This window comes from Rhinolophus hipposideros (genome assembly GCF_964194185.1).
Source record: "Rhinolophus hipposideros genome assembly, chromosome: 24".
Lineage (NCBI taxonomy): Eukaryota > Metazoa > Chordata > Mammalia > Chiroptera > Rhinolophidae > Rhinolophus > Rhinolophus hipposideros.
The window spans coordinates 23486811-23497743 of NC_138070.1; the positions used below are offsets into that span (position 1 = coordinate 23486811).

Consider the following 10933-nt stretch of genomic DNA (forward strand, 5'->3'; position numbering starts at 1 on the left):
CAGGAGGACCACGGATGACTGATCCGGTCAGAGGCCTCAGAAGCAGTAGGTCGGGGGAAGGCACAGGCCAAGCCAGGCCTTTGCCTCTGGGATGCCTGGGCCTAGAGTCCCTGAGGCCTCAGGCAGGCCTTGCCTTACTCTGCCGGGCCTAAGTGCCCCAGGTAGGCAAGCTAGCTGTGGGGTGGGTGGCAAGCGAGGGGCAGCACACCACCGGACCTGGAGGCCTGAACTCCTCCGACGTGTCCTCGGCTCCCTGGGCCAGTGCAGGCCCCGCCCCCGGCCCTCCCTGCCGCTGGCCGGTGCGTGGGGAGGTCGGAGGAGCGGGCACTGCCCACCCTCCGGATGTATAAGCGTCCTGGCCAGAGTCGGGCGGGTGCGCGCGCGAGTGCGCGTGACGCTTGGGCTCCTGGGCTGTGCAGCCTGGGCGGCGTCCCTCTGCTTGCTCGGGGTCCCCAGCCACGTCAGTGAGCCGACCGAAAGGGGCAAGGGGCGTTTGCTGGGCTAGGTCCTGTTCCGCTGCAGAGGACAGGACGACGCCACAGCCCTGGGGTTGTCCGCCTGTGGCTGGTGCTGGAGTTCGAACTGCCCTCTCCTCACCCAGGTGCAGGGGCAGCCAGGGAGGAGGACGCGGGAGGGGCTGAGAGCAGGGGCAGGGCCGGGCCCAGGCAGCCCCTTGGTGCTTCACCGGTGCCCCACTGCGGGGGACTAGGGCTGGGCGCTCCGGACAAAGTCGCCTTCTTTCCGGGGCTGTAGAAGTTGACGGTAGCTTCATTGTATAGAGGGAACCCCAGCCTCAGCGGGAGCAGTGGGATATTTGAGGGGCGCTGGTCATGGAAGTGCCTGGGAGCAGAAGCGAGGAGCCAAGGAGCTTGAAAAGCAGAAGGGCCCTGTGCTCCCCGTGCGCTCCACCCGCCTGGGCCCCTTGGCTGCCACTGGCCAGGAGTGGGGGGCTGTGACGCCATAATCCCCTGGGCCAGGGGCCGGCGGCTGTGAGTGGCACCGCAGGCTCCCGCCCCCGGGTCCCGTGGGCTGGGCCGGCCTCGGTGAGGCTGGGTGCACGCAGTTGGAGGCGGCGCCGGCCAGGCCGCCCGGGCGCCTATGGACTCGCGGAGCCCGCTGTCTCCCCGGGCCAGCGCGTTCAGCATCGCCTCTCTGGTTGCAGCAGAGGCCGCAGAGCGCACCGCTCGCCTGGGTCCCGGGTCCTCCGACTGGGCGAAGCTTCACCGGCTGCTGGAATCCCCAGCAGGGATGCACTTCAGCACTGTCACCAGGGACATGGAAGGTGAGCCTCCCCGCTGTGTCTACTCGGACTCGCCTGCCAGACTCCCTGCCGCTGCTGCTGTGGGACCCCAGCAAAAAGAGTTGGGTGGGCCAGGGCGCAGAGTGGGTGGAGGGAGTTCTGTCAGGGTGGGCTCCAGGCTTCCAGCTTCAACTCTGGGGCAGAGGAAGGGCAGGCATCCTGCCCAAAGCCTGTGCACCCTCCATCCTGGGGACCCAGCTGCAGAGACCTGTAACACAACTGGACACAGACTCAGAAAAGGGCTAGTGGAGGCCGGGAAGGTCAGGAGAGGAGGGCCAAAGAAAGGCAGCAGGGGTGGCCATGAGCTGGGAGAGGTGGGATCCAAATCGTGTAAGAAGAGAGTGCGAGACTCAGGGAACACAGGAAAAGGAAAGAGAAAGTCTTGAAGGCAGGCAAGAGAAGAAATTGAGAAAAGGAGAAAAAAAACACAGAAAACCTGAAAGGAGGGTAGGAAAAAGGAGAAAGAAGAAAAATAAAGAGAGCAAGAACGAAAAAGAAAAAAATGAAAGAAAATTTAAGACAGCAAAGCCATTTAAAAAAGAAAAAAATTAGAGAAAGACTTCAGTGTATTTAAAAAAAAAAAAGGAAAAAAAGCCACAAATAACAAAGGACATACAGAAATAAGACGGAAAAGGCAGACTGAAAAGAAAAGACAAAGAGTGATTAAAAATAAAGTGGAAAAAAAGAGTGGGACATAACAGGAAAAAGAGGAAGAGGCAGAAAATCAAAGAGAAACGAAAGAGATAGTGGAAGAAGGAAAGACGATTAGGAGGGAAAATTTAAACTAGGAAGACAAAGGTAAAAAAATAAACTGGAAGAGAAGAGAGCCTGGAGAGAGAAGGGAGAAATGCAACGCGGGAGGGCGGCAGAGCGAGGGGCGGCGGACGGCCCTGCGCTCTGGGGAGCCGGTCCGGGCGGTCGGGGGGCCCGGGCCGAGCAGCCGCGGCGGGCGGGCTGGGGGCCGGGGAGGGGGAAGGGGCGGAGGAGGGGCGCGGGAAGGGGAGGAGAGGGAGGCATTGTCTCGGCGGGGGGGTGGGGGGGAACTCGGGGCGGGGCGGGGCGGGGCGCCTCCTCGGGGCCGGCCCGCGGTGTGGGGCGGCGCGGCCCGGGGCGCAGCGCGGCGCCCGCCACTCGGCCCTGGGCGCGGGGCAGCGCTCATCTCGGCGGCGGCGGCGGCCCGCGGGTCATGATCTCCGCGGTGTCCAGCCCGTGGCTCACGCAGCTCTCGCACTTCTGCGACGTTGCAGCCTTCACGGCCAGCAGCCTGAGCAGCCTGGGGGCCGCCGGGGGCTTCCCGGGCGCCGCGTCGCCGGGCGCCGACCCGTACGGCCCGCGCGAGCCGCCGCCGCCGCGCTACGACCCGTGCGCCGCCGCCGCCCCGGGCGCCCCGGGCCCGCCGCCGCCGCACGCCTACCCGTTTGTGCCGGCCGCCGGGGCCGCCACCAGCGCCGCCGCCGAGCCCGAGGGCCCAGGGGCCAGTTGCGCGGCCGCCGCCAAGGCGCCGGTGAAGAAGAACGCGAAGGTGGCCAGCGTGAGCGTGCAGCTGGAGATGAAAGCGCTGTGGGACGAGTTCAATCAGCTGGGTACCGAGATGATCGTCACCAAGGCCGGCAGGTCAGGGCGCCCTTCTCCCCGCCGCGACCCTCCCCCACGTGGCGCCGGTCTTGGGCAGCGCGCCTTGGCCCGATTTACGCGAGTGGGACCAAGAAGCGGGGTGGGGGGGCGCGGCCCGACCACCTGCGGGCTCTCTCAGCGCGGGCCGGCTCCTTCGCTCTCCGCGTCCCGGCTCCAGCGACAGCCGCCTGGTGCGCAGGGCGGGAGGGGACGGCGCAGGAGGCCGGGAAGGCGGCAGAGAGAAGCCCCGCGGACCTGCCGCCCAACCCGCAGGCACAGGACACGCCACCGCTGGAAAGAGGGGCCGGTTTCGAGCACACCAGGATGAGGAAAAGGCAGCCACCTCCAAGGGGCCTCGCCACCAGCCAGCTCCCAGTGGATCCCACCTTAAAGGAAACTCCGTCTTTGGTTCCCTAGTTCAGTCTATCCGGGCTAGATAAAGAGGGGGCAGCTGAGCACTTGTCTGAAAAATTTTAGGGGAGAATTAAGACTCTTTAAAACAATGTGCTCTGTTCTGTGGAGGTTGCTACCCAGTTTTCTCAGGCCTAAATTTCGGGTGATTCTGGGGCCTGGCTCTGCTGCTGGGGCCCGCCGCCTTCCAATTGGCCTGTATTTGTTGTAAGGGCCCAGAGAGAAGGGGAACAAGTTTTTCGATGCAACGGATTTGACCAGCAGACAAAGGCGGGTGCCTGGCTGTGTCTAATGTACACACGTAGACACCAGCTCCGTGTCCGCCTGGTCAAAAGGAGCTCAGGGCCTGTTTGCAGAGCCTTCTCGTGGTTTCTGTTTCCTTGCTGAGGCCGTCCTCCCTGGGGAGCCTGGGGCCCCGTGCTCAACTCCAGTTCTATGGGTCTTCTTCAGGCTCTGCTTGCTGTCCTGGGCACACAGGCCACCCTCCCCAGAACTGCGCCCCGGCGTTCAGTCTAGGCCAGCCCAGCAAAGGCCTTGGCGGCGCCCAGGCTTCACCCCAGGAGCCAGCGTTCTCAGCACCCTCCCGCCTGCAGAGGCAGGGGTGGGTGGCAGCCCTGTCCAGGAGGGCCGGCTCTGTAGCATCTGTTTTCTGCCCACCACTTAGAGGCAGTTGCCTATGAAGGGAAGCTGTAGGAAGGGCTGGAGTGCCAGGCCTCATGCTGCTCTGCAGGGCCCAGAGACTGGCATTACTGCCCATCAGGACAGGGCCGACCCACGGCCAGTGGCCCATCCTGGAGCGGCATAATGCCCTTTCAAGAGCTCTAGCTGGTCATGGAGTTGGAATCCAAGAGAGGGAGACCATGAGGGCACAAGCCAAGTCTATCCTGAGTAACTGTGTCTTAGGGTTATGGTGAAGGAAGCGGGAACTTCCTGTGTCCCCAAGGAAGGTGAGGAGACTCCAGCACAGGGCGGGAGGCAGAGCCTGAGAATCGGAGCACAGTTGAGGCTGGGGGCTCCAGGGGCGCCAAAGCCTCCGCCTCACTTAGGGATTTGGGAGCAACTACAGACCCAGTCGAAAGCGCAACTGGGCCTCCTCGGAATCACTCCGACTATCCCGGTTTCACTTTGTTCGAGCCGGGAGCTTAGATCGAGCTGGGGAGACTCTGCCGAGGGCTGAGAACTGCTGGGACCGAGTCCTGCTGTGCGGGTGCTACCGGCTGAGGCTCCGGTCAGGACGGCAGGAATCAGCAATTGCTAGGCTGGGTCCATGCAGGCAAAAGTGGCAGAAGCAGCAGTAGGCCCCTGTTGGTGCATGGGGTTCAGCTCCAGCACTGAGTTAGCCGTTTTTGTGTTTAAAAAAGGGGGCAGGGGGCTGCCTGCCATTCCTCTTGCCCGTGGCTGGGCAGGGACTTAGTTAGGTTAGAGCAGCTGAGTGAGGGGCCAGGCAACCAAAGGAAACAGCCGGCAGGGAGGCCACCCTTCCTGGAGCTGGTCAAGGTGGGGCGGCCCTGCTGTTCTCTACCTGAGGTGACCTGCCGCCCTGCTGCCCCCAGGCGCATGTTTCCCACCTTCCAAGTGAAGCTGTTCGGCATGGACCCCATGGCCGACTACATGCTCCTCATGGACTTCGTGCCAGTGGATGACAAGCGCTACCGGTGAGCGCCCAGCAGGAACTGGGAGGGCACCCTGGGATGCCTCGAATGCTGCCCATGACATTAATGACCAGGTGGTCCCAGGCACCTGTGCCAGCTGCCCCACCTGACCCTGCAGGACCTGCTCCCCAACACCCTATCCCCAGATTCACACACCCCATCCCCAGAGGTTCTCAGGAACTCCCCTCAGGAGGTCACACAGGTGGCCCCCCACCTCCCCACTAGATGTAGGCCCAAGGCAGCTCCCAGGCCACTGGCCAGCTTGGCCTGACGGGGGCAGGCCCTGTAGACACAGTGCCCCCCTCCACCTTTCTTCGTGTCTTCTCCCGCGAGGTGAGGTGAGCGTGGGCACCTTGTCCCCTTCCCCCATTCCCAAGGAATGCTGGGCCCTAGAGCTGGGCAGGAAAGGTGGGGTGACCGGGAGAGATTAGGCAAGGCGGGCCTTAACTTCCCGGACAATTAACAGCAATTAATAAAGAACGTGGTCCGCGCTGTGCCCAATGCCACTGGCGCAAGCCAAATCCGGGCTCCGCCGGGCCGGCGACACTGGAGACCAGCGGGGAGGCCCATAGAGCCCGGGCAGACCCAGGCAGACCCGCATGCGACGAAATGTGGCGCCGGGAGCCCAGCCTCCCTCCTCGGTGCCTGGCTTCCTGCTGTCTTGTGTATTGGGACAGGAGGGAGTTTTCTGTTTTCTCTACAATTCCCTTCGGAAAAGCTCCCAGCCAGTGTGGTAGCGGAAGCCTCGATTTCACCGATGGGGAAATTCATCAGAGGCACTTTCGGGGTTCACTCGGCAAGGCCCTCTCGGTTCACCCCCACATGGCGTGACCCTGTGCTCCGGTGCCACCCCAGGTACGCCTTCCACAGCTCGTCCTGGCTGGTGGCCGGGAAGGCAGACCCTGCCACGCCAGGCCGAGTACACTACCACCCTGACTCGCCAGCTAAGGGTGCACAGTGGATGAAGCAAATTGTGTCCTTCGATAAGCTCAAGCTGACCAACAACCTGCTGGACGACAACGGCCACGTGAGCAATCCCCCTCCCCAAGCTACGGCGCTGTCCCGTGCAGGGCCCCTGGAATCTCTGCTGACTGGAGCCACTGGCAGAGCTTGGGTAGCTCAGGGTGTAGATGAGGGACAGGCTACAGAGAGTGGCCCCTCTGGTCAGGGGCTCACAGCCTGGTAGTCCTCGGGTCTAGGAGAGGGGTCACCCTGCTTTCCTCACCCCACTCCTGATCTTTTGCTGGAGGTTTTTAACTGGAAAGGATGGGGCCATGTGTTGGGCAGGAGGCTTTGTGGAATCCAAGGCAATGATGTGGGTTGAAGTAGTTCGCAAGGACCTGAAGAAAGAGAATCTAAGCCTTGATCTTTTGCTACTTGGAACATCTTTCCCAGTGGCCCCCAATGGGTCATAGCCTCCACTGGGGCCCCATGGCCAGGCCTCATTTCGGGAGTTAAGGGTTTTGCTCAAGATTCTCTGGGACACTGGCTGCTTATCTGGACTCGGCCCATTTCCTAGCTCCCACCTCACCACTTTGTCTTCCAGATTATTCTCAACTCCATGCACAGATACCAGCCCCGCTTCCATGTGGTCTACGTAGACCCACGCAAAGATAGTGAGAAATATGCCGAGGAGAACTTCAAAACCTTCGTGTTCGAGGAGACACGCTTCACTGCTGTCACTGCCTACCAGAACCACCGGGTGAGGCCCTGGGGACCAGCACCTTCAACTTTTCTGGGAAGGGGTACAATTTTCAGTCCCTGCCTGGGAAACAAGGTTTGGACATGCAAGCTGTGGGTCCCAGTGGAAAGCAACCACATGGATCCCCACCCCCTAGGGCCTCAAGCAGCCCCTCCCCTGTGCTGCAGGACGGCCTAGCCTCCTATCAGGTTGACCTCTCTAGCAGTAACTGTCACTGGGGCCTGAAAGTTTGTTTTCCAAACCATTCCGGAAACTCCCCATCAGGGGCCGATCCGAGGTTTACCCAGATTCCTAGGGCGCCCCCCTCCCCTCCACTGCGGGGTGGGGGTAGAGGTGACCACATTCCCATCCCAGCCAGGGGTACAGAGTCTCTATCCCAATTGCTTGGGGCCCCTCAAGGGGTTCCTAAGCGAGAAAGGAGGCTCCACAGACACCCCGCTGCAGGAGAAGGGCACAGCCTCCGAGGAGGGGGCAGTTGTGGGCCGGTTCCTGTCCGCGGAAAGTAGAGGGGCCCTTCCTGGGAGAGCCCCTCGCAGCATTCCCCTCCCCTCCGCGGAGGTCCGTTGGCCCTGCAGCGCAGGGGCTCGAGCTGTTTGCTCAGTGCCCGCTTCCCTGCAGATCACGCAGCTCAAGATCGCCAGCAATCCTTTCGCCAAAGGCTTCCGAGACTGCGACCCTGAGGACTGGTGAGTGTCCTCCGAGGAGACAGTGAACGCCCGGGCGCCTGGACAGTGAGCCCCCTGACCCGCCGCCCGCCTCCCTCCCACAGGCCCCGGAACCACCGGCCGGGCGCGCTGCCGCTCATGAGCGCCTTCGCGCGCTCTCGGAACCCTGTAGCCTCCTCCCCTACGCAGCCCAACGGCGCCGAGAAAGGTAGGGCCTGGGTCGTGGGATCCCGGCCGCGGCCCTGCGCGCGCTCCGCCCCGGGCAAGCGGCTGCACCCGGCCTCGCCTGCGCCCCAGGGGCGCTCGCGGCCTTCGCGCCGCTTGCACAACGGCCCTGGCGGCGGGCAAGCGCGCACTCGCCCGCCTGGCCGCGACGGCTGCGCCCCGCCCTGCCGCCCGCGGAGGGGCGCGGGCCCCTAGGGAAGGCCCGGGTCTCCGGTAGGTTCGGAGAGGAGGGGCGGGACCGGCCTCGCGCCTCCTCCTGCCGGCGCCGCCGGGGCTCTCGCGGGTTCCCTCGGTGGTCCGGGCCCCGCGCTCACCCGCCGGCCCTCCCTGCAGACGCGGCCGAAGCCCGGCGAGAATTCGAACGCGACGCGGGCGGGCCGGCGGTACTCGGGGACCCGGCGCCTCCGCCGCCGCTGCTGGCGCGAGTGCTGAGCCCCGCGCTGCCGGGGGCCGCTGGCGCCGGCGGCCTCGTCTCTCTGACCGGCGCGCCCGGCGGGCGACCCAGCCCCCCGCACCCCGAGCTGCGCCTGGAGGCGCCGGGCGCGTCGGAGCCGCTGCACCACCACCCCTACAAGTACCCGGCCGCCGCTTACGATCACTACCTCGGGGCAAAGAGTCGGCCGGCACCCTACCCGCTGCCTGGCCTGCGCGGCCACAGCTACCACGCGCACGCACACGCACACGCGCACCCGCACCACCATCCAGTGAGCCCAGCCGCCGCCGCCGCTGCCGCCGCCGCCGCCGCCGCCGCCAACATGTACTCTGCCGGGGCCGCGCCGCCCGGCTCCTACGACTACTGCCCTAGATAACGCGGCCGCCCGGTCGGCGGACCCGGGCAGCCCTGAGGCCGGCAGAGGAAGCGCACCAACCCCGCGCCACTGCGGGGCTCCCCTTCCCCAGTCTCGCAGCCGTGGGGTCCTCCACTCTCCGCTGGAGCGCTGTGGAAGGACCAGGTTCCCCAGCTCGGGTGCCACCCAGGGCACCCCGGCCCCAAGGGCCACGGGAGCCGCGCCGCCTGTGCCAAAGCGCCCGGTCAGCGCGGAAGGAAGTGATATTTATTGTTCTCCGCGAGACCGCGTCGACCCCACCCCCCACCCCAGCTTGGGGTGGGGTGGGGGGTGGGTAGTGGTCAGTTGCAGTGTAGACGACCTGAGAGCCTTGTCTGCTGGCGGTGTAGATACGTGTAGATATTTGTAGATACTGTAGATACCGAGCCGGCGCCAACTTGATAAACGGTTTCGCCTCTTTTGGAAGCTGTCTGCGTGTCCATTTATTTGTGAGCAGTTCGATCTCGCACGGGATCTCAGGGAGAGCGACGCTGGTCGACTCGGGGGCTTAAGGGTCTGCCCAGCCCTGGACCCCGCAGGCCACAGATCCAGCTCCGGGCGGAGCAGTGTGTATGTGTGTGTGTGTGTGTGGGGGGACCCCTGCAATGCCCTCTGAGGCCCCTTCCAGAGCCTCTTCCCGACCCCACCTCTCAGTCCTCTCCCCGCCCTCGCGGCGTGGCCTGTCTGGGGTCACTCCCACCACCCCCTCCCTGTCCCTTTCCCTCCCAGTTCCACCTAGTGGCTTCACCCCAACCTCCCCTAGGCTGTGGGTACCAGGGCTGCCCCCCAGCCCCTGGTGTACTTCTGGGCTTTTTACTTATAAATTTCTCACATGGGCAATTGTCCCTTTTCTAGGATTTGGGCCTGAGCCCCCACCTGTTTTCAGGATGGATGCTGGTCCTGCATGTTTTCTATGGAAGCTGGGAATGATAGTCACAGCAGGACACTATCAGTGGGGACTGGAAAAGGAGAAGCCCTGATTGATCAAGAAAAGACAAAAACAGGCAGTTCTGCTCTTCTAGCATTTCCCTTGGCTGGCCCTAGCACTGGCCTGTGTTTTCCCCTGTTTATTGACTCTATTCACTGTGAGTGTCCCTACGGAGTGACCTGGACAGGGGGCACAATGACAGTGGTCATGAGTCATCTTGAAACCTGTCTGTGAAGCATTTTTCCCAGGCCAGGTGGTGAGGGACCTCTCCCCAATAACTCAACACCAGGGATGGGGGCCAGAGGAACCCTTTGATCCCTCCCTTCCTGAGTCCAGGCAGGAAAAGCTGACAGCCGGTGAACGTCAAGGCTGCTAACTTGGACAAAATGAACGGGAAATGCAAGTGGCTGAGGTTCTGTCCCCCTTCCGTGCCTGTCCCAGGGTGTTTGTGGCCATCACTGCCACTTGGCAAGGGCAGCCTGGTCCCACCCCTCGGAGGGCACTGCTGGGCATTTCCTGCTGTCTACCCCGGACTGGATGCTTTCTTCCCAGATATGTTTGCCCTGGGGGTGTGAAGGCTTAGAAATTGGATGGCAGGCACTGGTCCCATGAGGTGGGTCTAGGAAGAGAGTGGGTGACCAAGGCTGCTGAGGGGTGAGCTCCAGAGTCACGGCCCCCCAAAGCCTCTAAGGTCATCTAGTGCCAAGTGTGAAGACTCTTGTAGCATCTGCCCAAGTGGCCAGCAGGCTCCGTGGACATAGCTCAGGGACACACTCCTAATGGCAGCTCTGGACACCCCTCATAGACACCTGTCCACCCCCACTGCAGATGTCCCTCTGGGTGAGCCGCCTGCATCAGTAGGTTCCCAACTGGGGCGGCCTGTTTCATATGTGCACCACAAATGTACCCGTACCCATGCCCTTCTTTGTTCTGGTTGGCAGGAATGATGGGCTGTGGTTGGTGCTGCAGAGCCGGTATCTCCTGCCAATGTTGGGCACCCCCCGAGGCCCACTGTGATTCTCAGGTCTCCCTCTCCCTCCACATACTGTCCACACCCAGGCCAGGGCTGGGGAGGGCAGAGGGTGAGAACCACTGCTGGAGAGATCTCCACTTTGCTTCTTTTCAAAATAAAAGTGAGAAGCACCCCTCTAATGATGGTGCCAGGTGTTTGCAGATGAGAGGGTGCAGGCAGCACACGCACCTTTGGTGTGCAGCTTGCCAACCTTGTGCATATGACCGCCTCCTGTAATCGTTACCTCCTCAAGATGGAGAGCCATGCTGCTGTCCAACACAGTGGCTACTTACATTTTAATGAACAAAAACAGAATAAAATGAAACATTGAATTCCTCGCTGGCTGCATTCCAAGTGCTGTACACTGCAGATGGGGGCTCTCCCTGCACTGGGGAACAGCCCCTAAAGGCATGCTTTTCTCCCCTCTGCCCCATAGATGAGTTTGGCTGGCTGAGAACTTCTCATAAATGGGATCGTGCAGTGGGGTGTCGGGCTGGGTGCTCCTGCTCCGTAGTGTTTTGTGAGGCTAACTCATGCTGCGGCTCATTCAGCAGTTTTCCTTATTGCTGAGCAGCATGCATTCTCCTGTGACAAGTA

General features: G+C 62.6%; 1 protein-coding gene across 2 annotated transcripts; it reads left to right on the plus strand.

The window, feature by feature from the left end:
* Positions 1 to 1233: 1233 nt before the first annotated feature.
* On the plus strand, positions 1234 to 8820 carry TBX1 (T-box transcription factor 1; the record flags this gene model as incomplete). Of its 2 annotated transcripts, XM_081037400.1 has the most annotated exons (8): positions 1234 to 1282; positions 2548 to 2914; positions 4879 to 4980; positions 5833 to 6004; positions 6524 to 6679; positions 7298 to 7365; positions 7449 to 7552; positions 7903 to 8820. In XM_081037400.1, the coding sequence occupies 8 exons, from the start codon at positions 1249 to 1251 to the stop codon at positions 8376 to 8378; spliced, it is 1479 nt and encodes a 492-aa protein (XP_080893526.1). In that variant the 3' UTR covers positions 8379 to 8820. The 2 variants fall into 2 exon arrangements, with proteins under 2 accessions (XP_080893526.1, XP_080893527.1); XM_081037401.1 differs by lacking the exon at positions 1234 to 1282 and having other exon boundaries at positions 2487 to 2914.
* Between the last annotated feature and the right edge of the window lie 2113 nt (positions 8821 to 10933).